General features: G+C 48.9%; 2 protein-coding genes across 2 annotated transcripts in view; both read left to right on the top strand.

Moving 5' to 3' along the window:
• Positions 1 to 16657: 16657 nt before the first annotated feature.
• On the top strand, positions 16658 to 25382 carry LOC121675574 (meiotic recombination protein DLH1-like). The gene is given in 9 exon segments (XM_042051138.1): positions 16658 to 17266; positions 19444 to 19591; positions 20611 to 20748; positions 21128 to 21245; positions 21805 to 21896; positions 22544 to 22567; positions 22569 to 22658; positions 24781 to 24929; positions 24977 to 25382. Coding segments are annotated over 9 exon segments (1422 nt in total). The 5' UTR covers positions 16658 to 16757; the 3' UTR covers positions 25131 to 25382.
• The window catches only part of LOC121675575 (cleavage and polyadenylation specificity factor subunit 6-like), a 4715-nt gene continuing 3023 nt past the window's right edge, over positions 25235 to 26926 (top strand). Inside the window, exons 1-2 of the mRNA XM_042051139.1 lie at positions 25235 to 25323; positions 25432 to 26763. Coding sequence (XP_041907073.1) covers positions 26034 to 26763 — 730 coding nt within the window. The 5' untranslated portion in view covers positions 25235 to 25323; positions 25432 to 26033. The remainder of the gene's footprint in view (positions 25324 to 25431; positions 26764 to 26926) is intronic.

Raw genomic sequence — 26926 nt, forward strand, 5'->3', positions numbered from 1 at the left:
GGGTTTGTCTTTGTTTTGCTTTCTTAGATGCTAATATGGCCCAGACTGACTTTGACAAAGTTAGTGATTAGAAATTAGGCCACAAGGTTACTTTCTTACCTTGTGGTACTTTCTTACCACAAGGCTGGAAAAAAAAAATTATACAAACTCTTGTTCCAGTCACTGAAAATACAGACTTTTTTTTTCCTGGTGACTGTTGGAGTGATTGGATCAATGTTTGGATATAGTGGGGAGAATATGTAGGAAAAAGGAAGGGGGAAAGGGGAAAATCTCTCAGGATCAGTCTTCTGGGGGTACTTTTTTTGCATGGACCTCCCTACTTATGATACATATCAGCTCTTGGAAGTGCATCTGCAGAGTTTCCACCAAAAGCTGAGCTAGCAAAGGTGGCAAATGTGGCAAGGGCAAGGTGAAAGAGGCTAACAAGATAATTTCATCCCTCATTGTCAAAGGGAAACACAGGTCTGAAACAATTCCTTCTACAAATGGGTTAATTCCCAAGTTTTCCCAGCTGCTGTAACAAGTGGAGTAATAGCTGGTGTTAAACCTGTATTGTGAGATGAGAAGCAGCATTAAGCACGCCAGGCTCAGTGGCTTTCTATCCACAAGACTAATTGTAACAAGAGCTTAGATTGTCTACTCTGTGGTTTGAACCCAATATATGTAAATAGCCTTGGTTGTGTTATTCCTGCTTATCCGTGTGCCCCATGCCTTGCACAAAGGAGCTCTGACACACCTTAAGGAGCAGAAACTATTCCAACTCTGCTCCTCCATAGACTGCTGAAAGCTTGTAAGACTTCGGAGCACACACAGCCTAACATTTTTGTATGCAAATCCTGGAGGGTGCCTCAACTTTGGGGACAAAACTCTGGGAAAACAACACCATCAAAACAGCACAAAACCACCAACATTCCCCAGGGTGGTCCTGCATGGACAGATGATCAAGACTGCCAGCAATGAACTATGCATTTTCACACACAAAAGAGGAAGAATGATGACAGATAAGAGAGGGACTAGGCTGAGACTCAGGAGACCAGCTGGGAGACTTCAGCACTAACTTCTGCTCCACCACTGAACTGCTGCAGGACCTGGGAAACTCAATTTGCTTCTGTTTTCTTGCCCATTCATAGTATAAATTCCTGAGGGTGATGACTGTCCCTTGCTATACATTTAAACTGCACAACAGGAACTCAGTTCAGGCCTGTTTCTGCTACTGCAGTTGAAATCACACGTAAATAACTTACACAAACTAACCAGATCAGCTGGTGGAAGAGTGCAGATGGGCATGAAATGAGATATGGGTGAAAAAATGGGAAGGAGCAGAAAAGACAAGGGGAAAGAATGGCCCCGAAATGGAAAAAAAAAAAAGGTGAGAAAAGGGAGTTAACAAGTGGCAGAAGAGAACTGAGCACAGACAGAACATGGTCATTCCAAAATCATCTGATGCCTGCAGTTCCCCACTGTCCAGAGGGAAATTTGAAAGTGGTTTAAACAGAGAAAGAGGTGAACAGGGAAACCATCCTGCCTTTCACTAGCCCTCTGCTAACCCTGGTTCCCAGTTCATGAACTCCTAAAAAACATTCAGTAATCTGAACCTGTAGAACAATTGGTTTAAGGCAGTGGAATCTCTCCTTAAGGACCCAACACAACCATATCCCCAGCACACCGCTCTGCCAGCATTTATTAGTCCTCCAGGGGTCATCTTTGACCTGTGCTAATGTAATCCTGCTAAAACCTTCTGGCTGGCTGGGGCCTGACTGTCTCCAGCAACACACCAGTGTGAAATATTTGCAGATTAAAATAAAATTAAAATGCAATTTTCAGGCATTTTGATAGGAAGCCTTTAGCTCTACTTGTGGCTAAGTGATAGAAGGTTGGAAGTAACAGCTAAGAGGCTCAGAATACTGTGATGGAAGGTGAAGTCCATGGAGAGGGCCCAAGCTAATGCTTTTTCAAGTCGATGGAAAGATTCTGTCTCTCTGTCTCTCTGAGTGTTGAATTGCTCTGTGAGGGACTGGATGAGATCCAATTGAGGCCCACAGTTACCAGAAGTTGCTACCAACTGGTGACTATTCAGAGGGTCACATTAAGCAAAAAGATGGTTGCAGTAACATGTTTAGTGACCAATGGCTGCAGACACAAAATAATTTTCACTCTTCACAGTGGTCTGGGGTTGTAAGACCAGGGAGGAAAGGGCATGAAGGCAATAATAATGAATTTATCAGTCCACACCAGCCCCCATCAAGGGGTCTGGAGGAACAGTGAGACGTAAACCCCACTCTGTTTCCCAAAAGATCCAGGGAGCTGCAGGCTGGAGTGACTGTGCTGGTCAGGCTGACTCCCTTTACCAGCACTGAACTGCTGCTTTAAAATAAAAATCCAAGAGTTGACCTACAACTACTACACTGCCAAACACAACTGAGATTTCTTTGAACCTGCTCTCACTGTCAGTTTTGTGTAAAATGTTTCCCAAGATGTCTTTGTGTGGCTATTAGTTATTGCAGTTGATGTGCTGTGAAAGATTTAAAATGGCAAATCAGAGTGTTTCCTTGAGAACTCTTCCATTATGGACAGCTCTTAAGTTAAACCAGGAAAACAGAACAACAATAACAAAAAGCAATAATGAGACTGTAAAGGAATGGGAAATATTCCTTGTTTCCACCCTCACTGATAATTAGTCAGAAACAGAGATTTCAGGTTCAACCTGAAGGAAGACACTGGAATGAAAACTGCTTAAGACAAAGGATCAAAGTGATTCTTCAGCCATTGTAAATCTTTCAGGAGGAAGCGAAACTAAATACTGCAACACTTTTTCAGAATAAATTGTCTAGAGAAATAATGGAATTTTTAAATTTGGAGAATTCTAAGCATAGACCAGGCTAATTCTTGCTCGGAACAATTTAGGTAGTGCTGATGCTATGGTGGAGCAGGGGAATAGAGCAGGAGAACTCTTCAGACATCCTGTAAATTTATCTTCTTGGGTTCTGTGCCTACAAACAGGAGTGTTAGCCAAGAACATGCTAAACTTGGGAAGGTGTGCAGTAATGTTTTAAATCCAGTTATATACAAACTAAAGTTTAAGAAAATATACATATGAGATGAGGAACTGCAAATGAAAGATGACAGAGAAATAACACTCAGGCATTTGAAATGTGGGCTGAAAATAAAACAGGATTCAGCCTGGAAAATGCATGCTAACATACTTGGGGAAATATAATCCTAAATAATATCCTCAGTGGGAAAGCAAAACCTGGAAATCATTTATTTTACAAAGGAATCTTCTGACTGATTGAGGACAGTGAATCAGATAGATGTGTTTTAAGCACCACTGTAACAGCTGGAGCTCAGCTGGGACTTCCAAATTCAGGTTTGCTGCTGCTGCAACCTGAGGCATACAAATAAATCTCCCAGCACTCATGGTAAGAGTCTACCAGCTGATTTATACCTTCATTGAAAATTTGAGTTTCTGAAGCTTCGCCTGGAGACCATCAGCTGAGCCCAGAGATATGGCCTGATGACAATCAGGCTGAACACTGTTTCCAACAGTGAGGAAGCAGGCACCCTTCTAGCCCTCCCCAGTTTACATGTAGTAAGGCATCTTGAGCAAGGTCTTGACTCCCTGACATTAGTAAAGATTAAAATTCCTCTTGCTGGCTTCTAGGGACACAGAATTGTACCAATACTGGGTATTCAAAATTTTTGAGATTAGTTGAAAGAAAACACTAGGCAAGTAAGTGGAAAAGAATTCGGGTGATGAGATAAATCACAGAAAATACCATGAAGAACTGGCAAAAAAACCCACCACATACACAGATATTGACAATAACTCTTGCAAATTATTAGACAGTCTCTTTTACCTGACTTAGCTACTAACTCTGTTCCCTACCTGTCTGTTCACAAGGAAATCCAAAGCCATTGAGGAAAATTCCTTCACCACCCGATAAGAGCAATCAGTTCCAAGGCCCTTGCAAGGAACCTTAAAATCTGGCTAGACAGAGATGACAGAAATCCTACACCCCACCTGCAATATGGGTGGCAGCACCTTTTTACCCAGTTACAGAGAAAAACAACAGTCTAATTTCAGAGACTTATTTCCAGAGTCCAGGAGCAATAATTTTGGTGTAGATGTTTTCTTTAACACAGTTTTCCATTCTGTCAGTGGCACACTCAGCAGCTCCTGCCATAAGCACAAATCCAGGCAGCTGATGGCAGCGAAGGGAAAGTCTGTGTTTGCTCCATGGGAGATCTCTGGACTCCCACAGTGAGTGTTTGTACTTTAGTGCAGGAGTTCAATGTCCATTACCAGATATTAAAATAAACTTGGTTCCCTCTGCCTCCAGTACTCACTTTGTGGTTGTTGTGTTCTTTCCTAACCACTCCTACTGGATATTCCCGTGGACTCTCGACAGCTCCTACCTGTCCATGTGGCAGGGAAGAGAAGATGATGCTTCCAAAGGAACTGACCTAAAATCTGAGAAGTCTGTCTCTTAGCTCTGTTGAGATGATAGCCTTGAAGAAGAGCAATCCTTCCCCTTCTCCCTGCTCTTGATACTGTTTCTCCATCCAAAGAGAGCTTTAATTAGATCTCCCTGTTTTAACTACATCATGAATTGAAATGAAGTCATTGCTATACTCTGGCAAATGAGGGTGATCTGTGTGGTCCTCCAGCTGTGCAGAGTGATTTTCTCCATGAAACTTTTCCTGTTATTGAGAGGAATTTCGTTACCTGGTATTTCTTTATTGCTAGTCCTGTATTTTACAAACCCTTATTGAAAGGGTTTGATATTGGGCTTCACTAGATAAAGCACAGAGAAGCTGTGTTGGACAAAATCATTTACTGAATTCATTGTGCACGATCTTCTCTGATGACTGTCGGTGGTGGAAAAAACAGCACGACTACTGGCACAAGCCATGCCAGCTTCCTGCTCCTGCTGAGAAATACAGGATTGGCAAAATCTGCCCATGCAGCAGCTGAGCCATCTAGGAAGATACGGCCTGGGCTTCTCAAGACTCCTGCTGTCCCCCCACTGTGGTCTCAGGTCTGCCATGGAGCCCTTTAAGGCGCAGAGGGTCAGTTTGCTTACTGAATTCAGTGGAGTCATAGGATCATAGAATGGCCTGGGTTGGAAGGGACCAAAAAAATCATCTTATTCCATGGGCAGGGACACCTTCCACTATCCCGGGTTGCTCAGAACCCCATCCAGCCTGGCCTTGGACACTTCAAGGAATGGAGCAGCCACAGCTTCTCTGGGCAACCTGTGCCAGGGTCTCACCAATATGATCAGAAGGATGGAGCAGCTCTGCTGTAAGGAAAGGTTGGGATAATTGGGATTGTTCAGCCTAGAGAAGAGAAGGCTCCAGGGTGACCTCATTGTGGCCTTGCAGTGCCTGAAGGGAGCCCACAGGAAAGATGGAGAGAGACTCTTGGCAAGGGCCTGGAGTGACAGGGCAAGGGGCAATGGCTTCACACTGACAAGAGCAGGTTTAGATTGGATATGAGGAAAAAAGGCTTCCCTGTGAGGGTGGAGAGTCATTCCAGGTTGAATGCTAGTGGAAACATGCTCAAGCTGGGGCAAATACACATTCAATAGGCTGTAAGGAACAGAAAGGTGTGAGTTCTCAATTCACTGGCCTTCTTTGTAACCTTAATGTTTATCTACTGGCTGTGCAAGTGTTCATAAAACAACACAAATGACTAGCCAGGATCAGCTACAAAGTACACAGATATAAATCTTGATGAAGGGGAACAATTACTTATGGGCATTTATTTTACCTCTTATTTTAGTTATGCTTTCTAGTACATTTCTAAATATATTCCCTTCTTGCTTTAATATTTAAAGATCTCTTGCACAAGCAGACAGCATTTTATATGTCTATTCATATGAAATCTTGTAGCCTGTAGATATATTTCTTCATTGAAAAAAAACACATCCTGTAGACCTTTATCATGTCTTCTAAATTCATAGTTTCAGTATTTCTGGTAAAGTAGTTTCTTGCACTAGATTTACTGTTCAAGGAGCAATCTTTGTGATTCTATGAGTCTATGAGTCGGGTACTTGGAACTCGTAGCAAATCAGCAACATGGGTAAAAATGTTTGTGAACAACTCATGGTGTTTATAATGTAAATATTTCTTTGTTACATGGCACTGCTGTTAGAATGTTTCAGAAATATTTCTGAATGTAAACGTCTTAATTTATGTAATAAATGTTGAAAGCAAATATATTTGTTACCGTTAACATTAGACCCAGTGAATTTTTGGGGATAAACCCTATAAAATAATTTTCCACCACCTTTGTGCTGAGCTAAAGTGACGTCTGTTTCTGTACATCTTTATTCCTGTTAGTTAGGGTGGATATTAGGAAAAGGACACTGGACAGGCTTCCCAGTGAAATGGTCACAGCCCCAAGGCTATCAGAGCTCAAGGAGTGTTTAGACAACACTTTCAGGCATAGGGTTGCTTTGTTGAAGTGTGTGCAGGGCCAGGTGTTGGACTTGATGATCCTGATGGGTCCCTTCCAACTCAGGATAGTCTATGATTCTATGATTCTTCACAGGATTACTCAGTCTCTGAAAGGCCAATATGTCCCCTAGTGGGTTTTTGCCAGTATTTTGGTTCGTTTCATCAGCCAGATTTCCACACCTTCTACTTTGCAAAGAAAAAAAACTCTTCTATTTTTCTTAGCTTCCACATTAGCATTAATGCAGCACAGGACATGTCATTTTTGGGCTTCTGTCTTTCAGGTTCTGATTTGTATGAACCTGGTTCTTCAGCTTTTTTTGGTGGATATCAACATCTTTTGGAAAATGTTTGGAAAGTACTGTCATGGGACCCCTGATAAGACAACCCAAAGGCAGTGGGACCTGCTTTGCCAGCATTGTCACTTTCTGTTAGCTCCTTGCTGGTGTTCTTCTGCTAGATTAGTTGACAATCTATGGGCAATAATGCAATCACAATTAAGCCCATGAATCTGGTAACAATATGGCTACATCCCAAATTTCTTAATGCCAGGGCACATTCTTTCATGATCTTTTTTCAGTTCCCTTCTTGCTTGTGCTTTTGGTGTTCAAACCCTTGATTAATAATGTCGTTACCATTGCATCTGCACGGCTCTTTTTTTTTTTCTTTTGGCAACATTTCAGTCCTTCTTGCTGCAGACCTCAATTCTTAGCCTTTGCATCAGTTCTTGAATCTGTTTTCACAGAGACATGTGTTAGGTGTTATCTCCTTCAGGTTTTTGCTCTGTCAAGGTAGAATGAAAATGATGCATCATTGCTTGTACAATTTCTGCAGCCTTACAGGCTGGGAATTGCATCCAGAGCATTTTGAGGCTCCTGGTGCTCGGGGCTGTGGCGTTTGGTGTGCAGAAAACATCCCAGGCTGTCCGATTCAGGTCTGGATGTGCATTTCCACAGTTCCTCAGAGTGGGAAAAGGCCAAGAGGGTGGTGGGAAGGGCTTTCTCCCAAGCCTGGGCATCCTCAAGACCTAGAAGGTTCTCCACTCCCTGTTCCCCCATTGGCCCTTGCCCATCACCACTCCCTCAGAGGTTCCCACTGGCTGCCATTCCCTAGCCCCGCCTGTGTACCGCCCCTGTGCCCTCAGATCATTGGTCTCTGATGCTCCCTCCACTCCCGTGTTTAAACCTGGACCCTCCATTGTTCTTTGTCTTCGTCCCTGGATCCCTTCATGCGAGTGGCTGCAATAAACCCCCCCCGTGGAACCCCATATGAAGACCCTTCCTACATCTTTGTCGTGGACCCGTTTTCTGGAGCTATCCGTGTGCGTGTATGTGTGTGTGAGTGTGTGGTGGTCCTGCCCAGCGGCTTCGCCTTGGAGACGTTTTCGGAAGGTTGTGGCACCTCACCATCCGGCACCACAAGCCACTGTGACATTGGAGTGCCTGTTCGTTCACCCGTTGAGCTTGGAAGAGGAGCTGAGCAGGAAATTCCAGGGAAGCTGCACTGGCTGTAGCGACTGGAGTGAGAAGCAGTGGCTGCTGTTTGCTGTGTGCTGGTTTGCCTCTTCGCTTTGGTTCCCCGGTGCTCCAGGTAATCCCCCACCACTCTTGCTTTTCCAAGTGCTTTGCTGAAGGGTTTCTGAATGTGGCAGTGAGCTTTTCCATACTTCCCATTTATATGGAGGATGTGTTTCAGGAAATGTGTCTCATTGTCTGGATGGATTAAAAAGTCCCCATGCCAGGTTAATTGCATTGAAAAAAGGGAAAAGAAGCAAATATCCTGGACTGGGATGCCCCAGGCCCCTGCCAAGCACAAGGGTCATTGCTTGGTGTTTTTTCTCCAGTCCTGTCTGCTCAGGCTTTGTTCTGAACTGCTCAGGCATAAATACCATTGCAGGAAGAGCAGAAAATCCCATGGCTCCTGTGGATCATGTGTCTGCACTGACCTTGTGCTGCAGCCTGAGGTGTGGCCTAAATGTTAAGCTTGAATTAATGCAAATTTTCCAGTACTGTGTGTTTGGAGTTGCTGGTTTAGGGATGGCAAGGTCTGGGTTTGGATCTGTGGTCACTGAGAGCTCCTTGTGTCAGCTTTAGATCTGGATTGGTGGGAGCTGTTGGAGAAAAGAGAAGGGAACTGAAATGCACAGATCTGTTCTTGCAGAAATTACCAGGATGAGAGAAAAGAGGGCATGGAACTGCTGGGAGCTCCTGGAGTGAAGGAAAGGATCCAAGGATTGGAAGCAAAAGCTGTGGAACAAAGCCCAAAAAGGGGGGGGGGGAAAGAGGGAAAGAATCCCTGCTCCAGGAATCCAGCAGGGGCCAGGAGAGGATCATTTTCCATCCACCAGCTCTTGGTGAAATCCTAATAATGAAGGTCAAAGGAAATTATTCATTTGTCATTAGGTTTGGAATGAAAGGTGCTATTACAGACGGGAATATTCACCTGTTAAAATTCTGTTGGGTAAAGGAAAAGAGGGAGGAAGCAGCTGGGGAATAAACAAGTGGATTTTTGGTGGGTACAGGGAATGACATGGGAAGAGCTCTTAGGTAAAACACACCTCACAGGTACCACCAGGAAAAGCCCAAACTGCCCATTTTTCCAAGCTCTGACATTCCACAGGTGCAACCAGCGGTTAGCACATCCATTTCTACATTCCTTGGATGCCCAGGGCTTTGTTGAGAAGAGGTAATATTTGGAAATGAACAAATCCAGGGATGGAATTCCTGATAGTAAAGCTCTGGAGGCCCAGGTTTTGATATTCCTCCAGCACCCAAACAGAGGGAATCCTGGAGGAGGTGAAAACGCTGTCACTGTGTTGGTGGAATTCCTGGGAAATGGAAAGCAGCAGAAGCAGCAAGAACAGAGTTGGAAGCAGACTCCAGCCGGCTAAGGCAGACACCAATTCCTTTGGAATTAGAACTGGGCTAAACTTGTACCCCGTGGATTCCTGAGCAGGATCCCAGCAGGGAAGGCTGCAGGGATACTCTTCCGCGAGAAGATCCAGACAGGGGACTCTTCCCAGATGGGAGCAGCGAGCCTTGGAATTGCCTGAAGGGAAGAAAGAGGGATCCTTTCAGCACAAGGATCAGCTGTCAAACATGGAGGTGTTACCACGCAATTCCTCAGGAGTGTTCAGTTCCCACCTGTCCATCTCCTGCCTTGTGAAGCTCAGAAATCTGGGAAGACCCCAGCTAACATAGGGAATGGGCTGGCAGATAAAACTGCTGGGGAATGGCAGGGAAAAACATCCTGATAGGGGGCCTTATTTTGTACAGGAATCATGCAAAAATTGTCCAAAAGAAAAGGAATCTAATTAGATTGACATATTCCTTCCCACAATCCAGTGGGAAGACTGAGAGAAAGAAAGAAAGCCTAAAAAGACAAATGAACCCAATCTGCCAAAACCCTCAAATAGCCACATTCCCTGGCATTGCTGCTGAATTCAGCCAAGCTCCAAGAAAAAGGTGAGCCAATATGGAATCCTTTATGGGAGACCATATCCAGCTGTGACTCTTCCTGGAGAAAGCCATGGGATAGCTTATCCCAGTTTCAGAGAATATGTCCTTTCCTTGGGAAAAACTCCTTGATCATTGCATAACTTTGTTTTAGCCTCACCAGTAACCTGGGATATCCAAATCCATCCTCCCCAGTGGGGAGACTGGGAGTACATCCGGATGTGGAGAATTTCTGGGACAGCCCCGGAGAAGAAAGAAGGCTCCAGCTTTGCAGGTCTGTGTCATAACCCATCCTGTCAACCACTCCTGTTTGATCCTAGTGGATTTGTCCTCTTGGATTCAACCTCAGCAGCACTAATTGCTGGGAATTAAGCAGCCTTTGATACTTCTTTTCCATAAAACCTCTCCATCCTGCTCTTCAATCCTGTTGTGCACAGAGGAAAAACCCAAAACTCCATTTTTTCCCCTCTCCCCTTCACTTCGCCTCCTCTTTTCCTGCAGGCTTTGGGGTATCCAGGTTTGGATGTAGATTAGGCAGAGCACCCTGGAAGCTCAGCTCAAGGTGGCATTGAAGCAGTGTTAGAACCACCATGGATTCTCCCAAGGTTTGGTGTGAGGAGCTGCATCTTGGGAGGGGCTGGGATTTTGTGCTTTTCTGGTTTTTTTTTCTTTTTTTGCCTTTTGGGCCACCTCAGAGAAAAAGCTGGAAACCAAACCAACAGAAGGGGATTCCTAAATTCCTTTCCAGACCTTCAGAGGAGGCCCAAATCCACGTGGAGCTGAAAAAAGGGATGCGAGGAGAATGGGAATAATTGAGCCTCAGGACTCTGCACTTCATTCTTTTAATGTGTTTGGAGGTGCAGGAAATGTCAAATCCCAAAGGAATTCTGTGTCTATAATATCAAGTGCAACCTCTTTAAAGCCAAGTCCTCAGAGCAGGGTTTTCCCAAGGGTAAATCCAGATGTGACATGGGAAAGCCTCAGTGAGGATTTCCAGCCTTGACTCCACAGCTTTTGGAAAAGTTTAGTAACCAAACAATATCAAATTCCTATCAGATTTGTATAAAATGTGGTGTTTATATCTGGGACCATTTCGGTTCCCTGGGTGGGAAAGTCCTTCAAGTAGCAAAGCTGAGCCGTTTTTGAGAATTCCAAGTGTTGTGTCCGTAAGATTTTTAATACAACATTTAAATAATTAATATTTAATTGAGACAATATAAAGTGGATTTGTTAGAGTGGCAGAAATGTTTTTTCACCTGGAAGTGTGTTGGATAATCAACATTCCTTATGTCAGAATTAATTGGTCTTCCTTCTTTTCCCTTTTTTTTTTTCTAGATTGTGGATAATTGGGGAGAATATTTGGGATAAAGAAGTGAAATGCACGAGGGAAGTTTCATGTTCCCAAGGGAATGCTTTAGGCATGTGCAGCTTCTGAACTGCACAAGTCAGTCTCCCACAGAAACCTTCCAAACCTGGAAGGGACAGGGCAGAAAATTCCAGGAGTGGTGTGGGAAGTGTTTTCTCCCAGGTCTGGACACCACTGAGGTTGAAATGACTTAAAAATATTCCTTGTTCCTCTCTTGTTCCCAGCCCAGGTCTAAGTTGGTGTTCCCTGAGTGGCTGCAGCTCCCTGGATGCAGAGGGAGGAGGTCTCTGCTGGAGAGTGGGAGAAATGTCCCTGCTGGCTGCTGTGTGCCTGGTGGGCAGAGAACTCTGGCCTTGGCAGGATGGGTTTGTGAGTATTTAATCAATCCCACCTCCTTTTCATGAGGTGTTTCAATGAGCCATCAGCAGGGACCACTTTTAGCCGGCTTTAGTTAAGTTTCTTTTTCACAGATTTATTGCTGTTTTGATCATGAAATCACCAAAACCTTACATTTGCTAAATTAACCCTGAAAAGCTTCAATGAACAAATCCTGAGGGAATTGGGGATTGGATATCTGGGATCTTATGGCCCTTCAAGAACGTGGTAGGTTGACTCCCTGATTTTGGTGCCAAGGGAAACTCCCAAGTTAAGAATAATAAAAATATGAACCAGTTCTCATGAAACTCAGCTTTCCAAACCTTTATTTAGGATCAAAATAGATTGGAATGCCTTTGGCAGAAAAGCACCTGTGAAGCCAAGCAGACTTAAAATGCCTGTAAGAACATTACAGAAAATCATCATGTTTATATATATACACATCTAGAGATAGATATAAAATAGATATTTTGTAGCAGTTGCAGGTAAACTGTCAGGGTTGGGTTTTGAAATGTTTTTTTTAACTATAAAGCATTCTATAATTATGCATGTGATTTTTAACATTTAATATACAAGACTAAATCTCTTGCTGGTTTTAGAGTATTGCATTAAAAGTCTATGTGGTTTCTCTTCTTTCCCTGTTCCAGGAGAGTTCTTAGGAAACTTCTGTTATCTGTAAGAAAGCCGTAACATCAGTGCTTTTATCTCAACTTGATGTATTGTTATCTGTATTATTGTTTATATGCATTGTTTTAGACGGAGAAAATTGAAGAATGGAAGAGAAAATTGAAGGAAAAGGATGTAGAGAAGGGCAGAGAAAGAATGTAGAGAACCTAATTTAGGATTGAAATCCATCAGTCTGTTGGTTCAGGCTCCTGGCAGGAAGAGGTTGGTGAGGAACTTTCACGTAAGCAGTAGTGTAGGTTTGCAGAGGGGTTTGACAGCACCTCTCCCATGGACTGTTCGTGTTAGCAGAGGATTAAAGATGTCAGTCACGTGAAAGAGAACACTGTTTTGTACAGTTTGTTGCCAGCATCCAAGTGTGTCTTGGCCTGCAGAAGGTGCTGCAGCATTTCATGGCTCTGCATCACTTGGTGACAAGACAGGAAAGCGAGTCCTGCGTGCGCAGAGATCCATCAGTTGGTGTTGACTGCACGTGTTCCATGGGTTTGTCCCAGCCAGACAAGGGTGTGGGGGACACTCTGCACCCCAGCCAGAGCAGGGAGGGCTGAGAGGGACAGAGGGTTCTCCCCAGCCTGCTGGGAGCAGTGTGACACGAGGCAGGTGCCTGCAAAGGTGCATCTCATGGAGATAGGCCCATGATGTTGGTTTGCCGTGTACCTGAGACCCCTGGCACGTGTCTGTATCTCATTTTGTAAAGGGTGAGTGTTGCACAGAACAATACCTCAATACTGAGTTCTAATTTGGGATGTTGTGTGCTGTGGGTTTTGGGGGACCCTTCTGTGTTTTGGGTGGTTCACACTGGAAAGTTTCGGGTATAGGTGATTCTAATCTGCTGGGGTTTGTGCTGCTTGTCCCACTACAAGCTCTGAGCAAAGGAAGGACATGGCAGCTCTCACTGAGTTGGCATTCTTGGCCTGAGCAGTCGTGGAAGCAGCAGGCAGGTTTCTTGCCTTGTGGTGTTAAGGCTGATATCCAGTGCTAAAGAAAATTCCTCCCTTTTCATATGCCAGTGGCACTGAAGGAGAGGGAAGGACTGGGGCAGAGTACTAGGAAACTCAGAATTTCAGGCGTGACTCAAAAGAAAGCTCAGAGTGGAAAAAGGGAAATCTGTGCCCAAACCTTGAGGCAGGTTTGCTGTCTGTTCTCATGCAATTGTGTCTTCTGAAAATTAGACCATTTTATTCATTGTGCTGTGCAAAACACTTCTCACTTCTCATAATGCCAGGAAACAGATGATACTAAAAACTTGAAGGAATTTAGATGTGTAAAAACAAGCTGTTCTTTCTTCTGCAGTGCGAGGTGTTTGATGTTAGGGAATCCTGAAGAGCAAGGAAAAGGTTATAGTTGTGTTCGTCTCTCTTTATTTATTACCCCCTTTTTTTTTGAAACGGAGAAGTAACTGGGAAGGTTACAGGAAATAAAGCTGGATGTAATAAATCCCTAAATCTTAATAACCAAAGAGGCTTAATGGAGAAGTTAATGCTCCTATGAGGGGATTATTTTTGAACTCAGAGGAAGTACACACTGCAGAACCATAAAATGCCACCTGCAGGAGCCTCAGTCAGATTGGACTTTTTGTCACTTCCTCACGTTGTTTTTCTTATTTTTAATCTCAAGGGCTGACACTGTCATCCTTCCCTGTGGTCTTGGCCTTCCCAGCACAGCACTGGGTGGATCCTTCTGTCTCTGCTGGAGGTGCAGCTTCACAGACGAGGAGTGGATTCACTGCTGGGGAAGGGGAGGCCAAAGCTGCTGTGTGTGAACTGGCAGAGGCACTGGCCTGATTTAAACAACTGAACACAGCAGAGTCACAAAGTGACTCTGCTGCTCTCCAAGCTCCTGCCAGGATTGTGGACACAGGTGGAAATTAAGGGAAGGTGACACAGATCGAGCTATTCGTTGGTGAAATTGTTTGTTAGGGAAAGAATGTAAGAATCTTGGGCTGAATGGGTTTTTTTCCCATGAAATGCCAAAAGCAATGTTGGAAAACTTACTGATTCTATTGGCAATGGCTATCCACTCTTGCACTTACCCTATTACTTTTCCTTTCAAGTAACTGGAAATTCAGAGACTGTTCAAATGGAATTGTTGCCTGTCCATGGTGTTTTCTTGGCTGTTTTTCAAAACAAAAATACTTGGTCAGTAATAGTTAAAAACTCCTGAAATGCATTTGTTTGTGACCCATGAAAATGCCAAGAAACACCACCAGGAGAAGGTGATGCATTAATTCTTGCATGGAGATGAACCTCCATAGTGGGGATGAACCTCCATAGTTATCCATAGTGGGGAAACTTCTCTGCCCCTTCAGAGCACAGGCATGGGACTGAGTTTGGGTTGATTTGACCCAAGGCAGCCCAGGCTTTCCCTGCCTGTGGGCCAGGTTCAGGGCCAGCTCTGTGTCCTGGCTGCCCACACACACCTTGACGTGCTGTGTGCGCTGCAGGAACCGTCAGGAAATGTTCCTGCTTTTCTCATGCCCCTCTTGCTCAGTCTCAAAGTCACCATAGGATTTCCAAAGAACCTGCAACAGAGAAGCCTCTCATCACGTTCATTCAGAGCACAGTGAGATACTGGGAGGGGAAGAGAAAGGATAAAGGTGAAATTTCCCTGAGAGAAGGTTGGGAGATCAGGGTGTTCACAGGTGGCACAGGCTGGGATTAGGGCTGAGCAGGACCCAACCTGGTGCACATCATCCATCAGCTTTCACCTCATGTTTTATCAGGGGGTTTATGGCCCTACCAAGAGGCAGATGTTGAGTCCCAGGCCGAACCATGGCAGTAAATGTTTCTGTTTGAGCTGGTGGTTTATTTACATTACATGTTCATCAGCCATACTCTCTAATAAGTCCTGGGGTTTGTTCCTGATTTTCTTTCAGCCTTATATCCAACTTTCCACCACTTCTGTCTCTCTGGTGTGCCTTTTGTGTTCCTTTCTTGTCCTGTGTGTTCCCCATCCCATTCCCTTTCACTACTTCACTCTCTCGTTCTTGTTTTTCTTTAAGTAAATACTCAATATTTATTTAATAAATATTGCTCAATCTCTCTCCCTATTGTCTCTCCTTTTTGTCTGTCTCCCTCCCTGCCCGCATTTTCTTCCTCTCCTTATTCCTTTGCCCTGCACCGTGACTGTATGTCCCTCTCACTGTCCTTTTGCCTGTACCTGTCTGGATCTGCTGCTCAGTCCCTCTCCCTCACTGCACTCTTCTCTTTATAACCCTCTGTCCTGCTGCCCGTCCCTCTCTTTCTCCATCCCTCTGCTGTGCCTTGCCCATCTTCCCCCCACACCCACCTGCCGTGGTCATTTCCTCTCTCTGTCCTTGTTTCCCTCTTTGTGTCCCTCTGTCCTTCCTGTGTGATTACCACTCTGTCTTTATTTTATATATACTGGCAAGTAATACTAATTTATATATTAATTCATTTCGAAACAAACTCTCTCTAACTACTATATTATATACAGGAATATAAGAAACTCTGAATATAGATCTGTAGGGTTTGAAAATAATGACATAACGTTTTTACATACGAATGAAACAATAAAGCGCCTGAAAACGTAAGAAAATACGATGGGGGTGAAGGAAAAGAAACCAGCTCTGTCCCCGCTTTTTTCTCGGACCCAAACGTGTCGCAGCCCTTGGCTGAGCTCTGCGGCGGTGCTGCCACCGGGTGACAGACACCGGCACTGCCGGCCCAGCGCCCTGGCCCTGCCTGCTGTCCCCCGCTGGGTGACACGAGACACCGGCGGCCTCCGTGCCTGGGGAAGCGTGCGAAGGGCAAGAAGCGGGGCTGAGCGGGGCGATGTCCGCAAACAGAGCGGAGGGGTGAAGGAGGGTCAGGAGCGCAAGCGGGCCCGGCCGTGGCTGAGCGGCGCCGTGACGACGGAAGGAGCGGCCGCCGTGCGGGCGGTGCCTGAGGAGAACGGCAGCGGAGGGGGCGGCCCGGCGGGGCCCGTGAGGGGAGCGGAATGGAGCTGCCCCTCTGCCACTCTCAAGATGGCGGCCCGGAAAGGTAGTCGCAGTTCGCCACTCTCAAGATGGTGGAAGCGGCAAAAATCACGTGACAGGACGCTCCAGAGGGCGGGTCGGGGTTGAGCCACACTCGAAATGGCGGACGCGGCTGGACCGCGACAAAAGCGTCCCCGTCGCTGCCTGCTGCCGCTCGCGCGGCTCCCGCCCAGCCCCCGCGCCGTTGACACCACCAGCCGTGTCCCCACATCGGGAAACGCCGCGAAAAATCGCGCTGAAAGCGCAGCAGCGGGGGCGGGGACGCGGGGGCGCTTCGGGCAGCTGATTAGACAGACACACTTGTGAGGTCCGGGGGCCTTAATGGTACCATACCAAAAATGGCGGCCTAGCCGGAAATGACTTCCGCCAGCACCCAAGATGGCGACTAATTGGGAAGTCACGTGATGCCACACCAAAGATGGCGGTTCGGTACGTAGCTTATTTGTCCTTCCAAAGATGGCGGCATCATGCACATGCGCGTGGGGTAGGAATGAAAATGGCGGCCCGAAGGACCCCGAACCATCTCTTTGGCTGCTTGAACGTGACCCCAACCCCGACGCGGACCCAGCGCTCTCAGCGCGATTTCCCGCGGCGTTTCCCGGTGTGGGGACACGGGGGGTGGGGTCAGCGGCGCCGGGGCCGGGCGGGAGCCGCGCGGGGGGCGGCAGGCAGCGGCGGGGACGCCTCTGTCGCGGTCGCGCCGCACGTGATAAAAGCCCCCGGCGCCACCCAGTGCCGGGTCGGGCTCTTCGCTGGCCGCCCGGCGGCTCTCCCCGCTTTCCCCCCGGCCCGGGGAAATGCAGGAAAACACAAAACCATCGAGGAATTACAGTCACCGGAGCTGCCCGGGCCATCCCCCTGCCCGAAGGGCGGCTTCTGCCCGGAGCCGGGAGCACCCAGCAGGACGCAGCTCCTTTTTTCCAGGAGGTGAGAGGTGGGGGCCGGAGGTGGAGGCAGGGTTTGCCAGGCGTGGGGGGCAGGGAGGATTCCAGCTCCCAGCAGCTCTCTGCGAGCGCTGGATGGACTCTGGGCTGAGGAGGTGGGAGTTGTGGGTCGTGTCCATGTCGCCCGGAGCTCCTGAAGTGGCAGCTCGCAGCAGTGTGTCTGTGCGTGGAACCAGCTCTAATGCTGGCAGCCAAATTAAATTTATATCAGATTTGTATCAAACGTGGTGTTTATATCTGGGACCGCTCAGTTCCCTGGGTGTGAAAGTCTTTGAAGTAGCAAAGCTGAGCCGTTCTGGAGCATTCCAAGTGTTGTGTCCTGGGCCTGTCAGGATTAGCCATAAACAACCCAGCCAAGCCCCCGAACCCTCCCTGCATGTTTGAAACACTTCCACAGACAGCCAAGGCAGTAATGATTCCAGAGCAAAAATTAGAGGTGCTTGCTTATGATCCGTGGGGAATTTCCTCTGGAATTATCAGTCAGAGAGTGTATCGAAGCAGAGCCCATCTTTTGGCTTTTTCTGGTCTGTAATCTCCTCTCTGGCTTAACAGAGTTTTATGTGCTCCCACGTGTTTTCAGGTTGAAATTTGGGGTGGTTTTGTTTCTTTAGGGCTTGGGGTTTTTTCCCAAGTGAATCAGCTCTCCCATAAATACTCCATGTTGTTCTACACGGCTGCTTTGGTTATGGGCCAGAGAGAGAGAAGGGAAATGGGCTTTTATGATCTTGACATTTTGCCAGTGGTATTTGAGGTGAACTGTGGCAGAATGGTGGAGCAAACACTTGGGATTAATTTACTGCAAGAATTAACTAGCAGCAATCAGCTGAGCTGTGGTGAGAAACCTCTCCAGTTTGTGCTTCCATTCAGCTCCTTCTCCTGTCCTGGGCTCCTGGCACTGCTGCCATGGGAGACAGGGCTCCCCACTCCCAGCGAAGCATTTGAAATGCCACAGATTAAACATTCACGTGGAGTGGGAAGTGGGAAACAACTGCTGGCAGCAGGGTGACCCAGCGAACTGGCACTTCCCTGGGACTTGGCAGCCACGTGGGGAGGAGCGTGGCAGGGCTTCACCACGGAGTCCCAGCTCTGCCAGGGAGATCAGCTGCTGCTTCCGATCCTGAGCAGGCACAGATTATCCATATTTGCTTCTCAAAGAAAAGGCTGGAGCTTGGTGTCCTGCATTAAGGTTGTTTACAATCTCTGGGGTTTCCTTATTCATAACTGCCCAGGAAGGAGCTTGTAGGATGTGTTGACAAGTTTGGTCACAACTGACAGAATTCCTGCTGCCTCGCTACCCTCCTGGCCTCTTGTATTTCACTGAGCAGAGCTGGCAGCACTGGGAACATCTTTGTGCTCCTGCTTTTCATCCCCTTCTTAATCCAGAGGGTCTGGCAGGGGAGAAAGAGAGGAGCCAGGAATATTGGGACAATGGGGGACTTCAGTTCTGTCAAGCAGAGACTTCCCAGGCCTGGATCTGAAAAGACCCAGGCGCTGCAACCCTCTGGCTGCTCCGTCCCATCCTGGACTTGATGCTTCCAGTTGTGGTTTAGCAGCTTGTCCCAGAAAACCTGCACAAGCCTGACACAAGGTTTGTCCTGGGTTCTGAGGAACCTGGAATTCACACCTTTGTCCCTTGGCAGTGTTTTCTTTGGCTCAAATTTCCCTCTAAGCACTCGCTGCTGGGATACACGGGGAAAAGCCCTGTCCCTGCATGGGATGGAAACTCCTCCATGTCTTACCAAGGAGTTAAAAGCCCGTTGGGTTTTCTGGAAGTAGTCGATGAACTCGGCCTCGCTCGGGGGTCTTGCTCGGAGGGTCAGCATTCCCTCTGCCTGGAGAAGGGGCAGAGAAGGACACGGCCCGTTAGTGAGAGCATCCCTTTGGGAAGGTTCCATCTGCCTGCCGTGCAGAAGGCACAGCAGGAGTGGGTGTTGGCACCAGAACTACCGAGAATCAGGGCTTCAGGGCAAGGCAAACTCCCTGTGTGTGCCCGAGGCTCCGTGTGCTCTACCAGAGGTGCCCCCGGAGCAGCGGCACCTCCCGAGCTGCTGTGCCCGGATCCGTGGCTGTGCCCGGCCTCGATCCGGCCTTGCTGGGCCGGGAGCTGAGGTGTCCCCCCCACCTTCATCCGTGCCCCTCTGCGCTCCCCGTTTGTTCCAGCACTGCCCCTGCTGGCCCTTTCTTCTTGTTCTGCCTCCCCTTCTTCCCTTGGCTGAGCTGTCGGAATGCCTCTGCAGCCGTCTGGAGCCAGGCGATGAACACTGGGATGTCATCTGGGGTGCAGTTCTCTACCAACTTCAAGCGGCAGGTTTGTTACAGAGCCCGGACAGTCTGCCTCCTGAAACACAGAAATGGGGCCGCACACGCCTGAGTTTCTGAGCTTTGGGGTAAAATGACGGGTACAAAGGGGGATATGTGGTAGGCGGTTCAGGAAGGCTGTACCTTCCTAGTACCTCAGCCAATGGGGAAAGGAAGAGGGCAGCAAGAGGGAGTTTAGGATAAAAGGAGGCTGCGCCCTCCTAAACCTCGAGAGAGAAAACCCCACGAGTGAGTGTCCCAGTGGTTTCTCTCCCTTTATTCGAATAAAGTTTCAGGCATCCTCTGTCTCCTTTATGGACGCTGGCTTCTCATAGCGTGATTTTCCATACAGGAGGAAACAAAAAGAAAAAGGAGGGAAGGACAAAAGGAAAACGGGGAAAAAAGAACAAAGGCCACTAAAGCAAGGTCCGCGCAGCCTGAGGGCCGAGCTCCCACAGCCCGGTCCCGTCCCATTCCCGGCGCTGCTTCCCGCTCCAGCCGTGCCCGCATGCGCTCCCGAGCAGGGCCGCGAGGGGCATTAAACAAAGGGCTGGAATTGGGCACCGTGAGGGGACCCGGGCAGGGAATGCGGGGAGCTCCAGACCGCGGGCGGGGGGCGCTCCTGGCTCCGGCAGGGCCCCGCTAAAGCTGGAACCCTGGAATGCCGGAATGGTTTGGGGTGGAAGGGACCTTAAAAACTCATCCCGCTCCATCCCCTGCCACGGGCAGGGACACCTTCCACTGGCCCAGGTTGCTCCAAGCTCCATCCAGCCTGGCCTTGGACACTGCCAGGGATCCAAGGGCAGCCACAGCTTCCCTGGGCACCCTGTGCCAGGGCCTCCCCCCCCTCACAGGGAAGTATTCCTTGCTAATATCCAACCTAAACTCTTTTCCTTCAAAACAACGTGAATCTACAAACTTCTTTGCTAAAGTCGTACTTGTGCTCTGTGAGAAAAAAACCCAGAACAATTCAAAAATACTAACAAGTGTCTTTTTCCCTCCCTCCATCCCTCTCTCCCTCCCTCCCAGCAGTGTGGCATAAATGCCAGTGATGGGAAGAGGCTGGAAGAAGCTGGATTTCACATGGTGAAGGCCATGGCTTATGCACCAGAGAAGGAGCTGCTGAACATTAAAGTCATCAGTGAAACCAAAGCTGACAAAATCCCAGTAAGGGTGTTCTGGAGCTTTAACCCAGGATATTCCACAGGTTTATTTCTGCTGGCTGAAAGTGTTGTGGTGAATTTGGAAGGTCTCCAAAGGGCAGTAAAGGTGATTGGAGGTGTGACCTGACTTGTGATGGGAAAAGGCAGAATGTACCAGGACTGAACTGAAGGGAAGGATTTCCCTAAAACACACAAAAGGGATGTTGGAGCTTTTACTTGGAGCAGAATTTCCGTTCTGTGCAGAGGTACCAACCCATGCAAGGTCTGTGAAATGTGCATGGAATGATGCAGGCGCCTCTCCACAAGGCAGGAAATATTAATTACTGGGGGGTTAACGAACGGTGTGAACTCTCCTGGCACTGCTCAGTTGGGTTTTCCCGCAGGCTGATGCAGCTGAACTGGTTCCCATGGGTTTCACCACAACCACAGAATTCCACCAGCGGCAGTCAGAGATCATCCAGATCCCCCGTGGCTCCAAAGAGCTGGATAAGCTGCTTCAAGGTCAGCATTTTATTATTTCTCTTTCCTGCTTAGGCTCAGTTTTTGGGGTGGGGTTTTCCCATGAGTGTGATCTTTGCATGGAACCATGTAAGGCAAGTCTTGGTTGGATGAAAGACCTCTAGGACTGCTCTTGAATAATTGCTTTTATTTTAAAAGCTGCAGAAATAGTTTTTAATCCTTTTAGTTGTGATGCAAGACCCAGAGCTTTCAGTTTTTGGATGTTTCTGGTTTATTTAAGTCCGTGCCATGTTTAGTGAAAACAAAACCAGGCATCACCATCTCCTCATTCCTCTGGTAATCCAAAAATGAAAGCAAGCAATTTCAACTCTTCAGCATCTTCAGAAACACACCTGGACTTCTTATCCACAATACAAACAAACCTCAGGATGACAAGCGGTTTTCCCTCTTAGTTTTGAAACTTTTAGCTAAATTCAGTGTTTAAATTTTATATTATATATATATATAAATGTAATATTTTATATGTGGGTTAGATACATAGATATCAGTTTGTAGCATGTGACCTTTTAATTTTTATTAATAATTGTTATTTTCCTTCCAGGAGGAATAGAAACAGGGTCCCTAACGGGGTTATTCAGGGAATTCCGTACTGGGAAGACGCAGCTGTGTCACTGCCTGGCAGTCACTGGTCAGGTGGGGGGTTCACCTCATTACAATCCAATATTCAGACCCCACAGCCTTGGGATATTTGCTAATTTGGGCACTTTCTTTGACTATCTAAGTGTTTACTACTGTCTAGAGGTTACCATTCCCTAAAATATTAGTGGCTTGGACTTAATTTGATCATTTAGTTAACTCCCTAAACTTCCCAGCTCAAAGCTGAGCACCTGTCATCTTTTGTAGAATCATGGAATCCTGGAATGGTTTGGGTGGGAAGGGACACCTTCCACTATCCCAGCTTGCTCCAAGCCCTGTCCAGCCTGGCCCTGGACACTGCCAGGGATCCAGGGGCAACCACAGCCTCTCTGGGCAACCTGTGCCAGGGCTTCAACACCCTCACAGGGAACAATTTCTTCCCAATATCCCACCTATCCCTGCCCTGTGTCAGTGGGAAGCTATTCCCCCTTGTCCTGGCACTCCAGGGTGACCGGCACTACAAAGGGAAGGTGTCAGAGATGGGGGAACAGGCATCTTTCCTCTTGCTTTTCCCAGCTAAATGGGACTTTAGTCACAATAGCTTGGGATGTTATTTGCTGTATGACCTCTGTGAGGGCACGTGGCAATATCTGCTGTATTTATGGATACTTTATTCCCTGTTCATTCCTTTCCTTCTCCTTTAGCTCCCCACAGACCCTGGGGGCGGGCAGCGAGGGAGAAGCCACATCCACGGACACAGAGGGGATCTTCCGTCCAGAGTGGCTCCTGGCTGTGGCTGAAAGGTCTGTGAGAGGAATAGTTTGACTCACGACTCAGCTGGAAACTATTTTCCACAGGTCCTGGAGGTTGATTTGGCAGGTGTTCCCTGTAGTGGGTTGACCCTGAGTTGATGGACAGTCTTTTAGACTGATGACGCTTCTCACAATTTACATATTTAAACTGCGCGGAAAGGCGGGAATTGCCTTTTGTCCCAGCTCGCCTGCCAGAAGGTGGGGGGGCCTTGGAGCCTCCGAGCCACTGGGCCAGCACCCCTGCACCCCCCTTCCCCAACGCCACGGCACGGACCCTGGGTCGCTGGGGGGGCACTGTCCCAGAGCCGCAGGCAGCTCAAACCAGCCAGGGACTGCCACGCAGCTGAACCCATCTGCTGCGGCTCCCTGGGACCGGCGGGTCCCTCTCCTCTCCATGCAGAGCCAATGGGAGCCAGCAGAGCCTCCTGTCTGCAGGCAGCACACTCTGTGCTGAACTGAAGGAGACACCACGCAGCCAGCAGCACAGAGGGAGCGAGGCTTTCTCCACCGTAAAGCCTGAACAAGAACACTCTTCAACATGGCGGCTTCAGAGTCAGAGAGAAGGAGAAGGTGAGTCACGTGAGACCCAGCTGGAAATGGCAGCGGGAGAAAAGAGGGTGGTGCTGCGAGTCTCACGCGTAGCTTAAAAACTTTCTTGCATGCTGTGGTAAGAAACTGTAATATCACACGCAAACTGTCTCTTTAATCCATCTGAAGTACATGGGGGGATGGAGAATCCTCGTGTGGCCTGTGAAGATTGTGAAGACTGCCTATGCCAGGCTATATAGAAGCAGTGAGAGGCTTTTAGAGACTTGTGGCGAAGAAGCCTTTGTGTTCAGGCCAAAATAACTTATCCTTAAAAAGATTAATAACTCCGTGTGATGGCCCATGTTTGGCAGTGTGAAGGAACTGTGAGATTTTTCATGGCAGAGATGTTTTACACCACAGCAGATTGTTTCTTTCTGGGCAGGTCTGCTGTTGGTGGCTGTTTGGGAACCTTGTGCAGCTGAAGAAAACCCTTTTTCCCTTTAGCATGAGAAAGAGACTTTTCAAGAACTGCAACATTGACTAAAATCCCATGTTCTGTTACCCTTCGTGTGAGTTGGGTAAAAGGAGGAAAGTGCGGGAAGGGGGGCAGGGGGTTTGCTTTAATTTCTTGTTATTTCTTTTTACTTTTAATTCTGTTAGTAATAAAACCCTTTCTTTGTACTGCAACTGTTTAAGTTTGAACCTGTTTTGCTTTCTCCTAATTCTTATCTCACAGAAGGAAAGTAAGTAATGGATATTTTGAACCAAACCACTACGCTTAATTGGCGTTTCTGCCCAGTTTACGAACTGAACCTGCTACATTCCCTTTGGAAACTTCGGTGCTGCCATTCCTCTCCCGTCTCTGCCGCTCTCTCTGCAGCTCTCGTGTCACTGTCCCTCGGCACGAGGTGATTTCCCTCTCTTTTCCTACTGGAAGGGACTGGGACCTTCCCAAGCAGCTGGGGACAGGACTGGCTGGATCCTGTTAGCTCTTTCTGAAGGGATTTTGATCTAATCTTGCTGGCTTCTCCCACAGCAAGGACTGTTCCCATGTTTCCTGTTGCCAGGGAATACTTGGCAGCCAAGTGAAGGAGAGGAAGTGAAATGTTGTTTGCAGCAGGCACAGGTATGTCTGGGCTGGCCGTGTATGGAGTGTCCTTGGAATCATGGAATCCTTCAGGTTGGAGGAGCCCTCAGATCACGGCACCCAACCGTTCCCCGGCGCTGCCGAGGCCACCACTGTCCCTTGTCCCCAAGTGCCACATCCACACGGCTTTAAATCCCTCAGGGATGGGGCCTCCACCACTGCCCTGGGCAGCTGTGCCAGGGCTGGACAGCCTTTCCACTGAGAGACTTCCCAATATCCAGCCTAAACCTCCCCTGGGATCATGTGAGGCCGTTTCCTCTTATCCATTTCAAGTGGTTCCAGTCATTCAGTTCTCTTTTCATCACCATGTCTTGCATTTTTTTCTGTCTGTTTTTATCTCTGCCGGGGATGTGAGTTTTTCTTCCAGTCTTTTGGCAAAGCTCCTGGCTAACTCCAGGAGCTCCAAGGTTCATCCCTTTCTCTTCCCTGCTTTTGCAGGAATGGCCTCTGGCAGCAATGCCCTGGACAAGGTGGCCTCTGCCGGGGCTTTAACAGCGACCCCCAGGCCCAGCTGCTGTTCAGGCTGATTCAGGGAGAGGACCCCGGCCCGTGTTTCCCTCCTGAGCCCTTGGTCCGCAGGGAAATGAACGTCTCGGGCAGTTCGTACAGCTCTGTTCGATGCTGTATGGATTAGGATGATTTTCTGGGAGCAGGCTGTCCATCCTGACCCTTCCTGTCAGGCTATACCTGCGGCAAGGCCAAGGTGAGACCAGGATCTGTAAAATCTCTGACTCTCCGTGTCTGGCCGAGGCTGAAGCCGTGTTTGCTGTCGGTGCCGACGGAGTGGGAGATGCTGAAGACTGAAAACTCCTTTTCTTCCCCTGAATCCCACGACTGTGTCCGTAAAAGGCTCCTTTCTTGGTGGCACCTTAGGGAAACTCCCCAAGGCAGTGGGCGGAGGAGGCGGTGGTGTGTCACTGTGGGAACCATCAGGACACACGGAGCACAGCTGGAGCTGTTGGGAAGAGATTCCCTCTGGGCTGCAGGCACAGACGAGGTCAGTGTGGTTAATTAAAGCAAATGATTGAGAAGGGGTTTGAGCAGCCCTTGGTTGGAGCTGGCAGCTCTTCTTTATTGTCTCTTCTTTCTTTGAATTCTTTCTTAGGCAGTTATTGCAATCAAGATACGCAATGAGGAGAACAGCATTGCTGCCCTGCTGGATTGGGAAATCCAAGTCCAGTTCCTTGGAGAGATTGAGGGGAGGGGGAGCTGAGCCTCAGGCTGGGTTTTGGCAGCGGGAATTCAGTGAGGAGGGGAGATTCCCCCAAAACTGGTTAAAGCCAATTCTGCTGGGTTTAGGTGCCCCCACCCCAAAAAATTATCCTGGTTAAAGGGGACTTGAGGAAGCAGTGGGCTGTGCTGGGGGGGCTGTGCTGGTCAGTGATGCTGGGCAATGCCAGGTCCACTACAGGTGGGCTGTGCTGGGACCCCCGAATTCCAGCCAGGAATGCTGGGCACTGCCAGACCTCTGGGACACTGCCTGATCCAGAGAATTTTCCCATTATTTTCTGTCATGCTCAGCACCTGGCATTTCATTAGAGTCCCACAGGCTGAAAATACCATGGGAGCAGCTGGAATCACAGCCAATCACACAGAAGCTGGTCCAGGATTGGAAATGAGCTGTTCCACAGATTTATTTTTCCCAATGCGTTTTTAATTCAAAGCAGAACACTGCCCGCCCCATATCCTTATTTTTGGGGTTCCTCCATGAGAATTATCTGCCTGTGTGGGATAAAAAATTCCCCCGGCACGGCAGGGAGCGGCGGGGTTTGGAGGTCCCGGGGCCGCAGCCGGAGCGGCAGCGCCGGGCTCGGCCCCAGCGCCCGTCCCAGAGCGGCTCCTCTCGCCCGCGGCGAGCCCGGGACCCCGCCCAGCGGACACGGGCAGGACCCGGACCCGAAGGCCCGATCCCAGTGTCGGGAGCATTTCCCGGGGCTTAAATCCCTTCGGCCCCGCCCCGCGCAGCCGCCCTGGGGCCCCGCGCACCTGAGCTGGCCCCGCCCTTCACACCTGAGCCGGCCCCGCCCCGCCCCGCCCATAAATCCCGGCGGATTCGCTCCCGCTCCGTTCTGTGTGCTGGATGCTCATCCTGAGATGAGGCGGGACCGTCGCTCGGAGCGCCGGACCGGGGGCTGCTCCCAGCGCTGCGCGGAGCCCAAGGCGGTAAGGTGGGGCCGGGATCCGGGCCCGGGAATTCGGGTTCGGGTCCTGCCGGTGTCGGCTGAGAGTCCCGGGCGGAGCCGCTTCTCCCTCGGCGGGCGGGATGCGGGTCCCGGGGCCGGAGGACCGGGGCGGGTTTTGGGCTGGGATCGGTACCGGGATCGCTGCGAGCGGGAGGAGCCGCTCCGGGACGGGCGCTGGGCTGGGGTCCCCCTGGAGCTCCGGGCGCGGTCCCCGCGCCGTCTCGCTGCGGCCGCGGGGAGCCGGGGCTGTGGCGGTGCCGGGCCCGGGAGGAGGGCGGCGGTTCCCCGGAGCAGGCCCTGGGTCGCGGCTGGAAGCGGGCGGGGCGCGGGGACCGCCCGTGCGGGCCCCGGGACCCCTCAGGCGCCGCCGCTCCCTCAAGCGCCCCCTGGCGGACACGGAGCGGCGGCGCGAGCGCA

Source organism: Corvus kubaryi, unplaced genomic scaffold (assembly GCF_017639235.1).
Source record: "Corvus kubaryi isolate FWS band 111438036 unplaced genomic scaffold, C.kubaryi_AGA036_p1.0 74, whole genome shotgun sequence".
Taxonomy (NCBI): domain Eukaryota; kingdom Metazoa; phylum Chordata; class Aves; order Passeriformes; family Corvidae; genus Corvus; species Corvus kubaryi.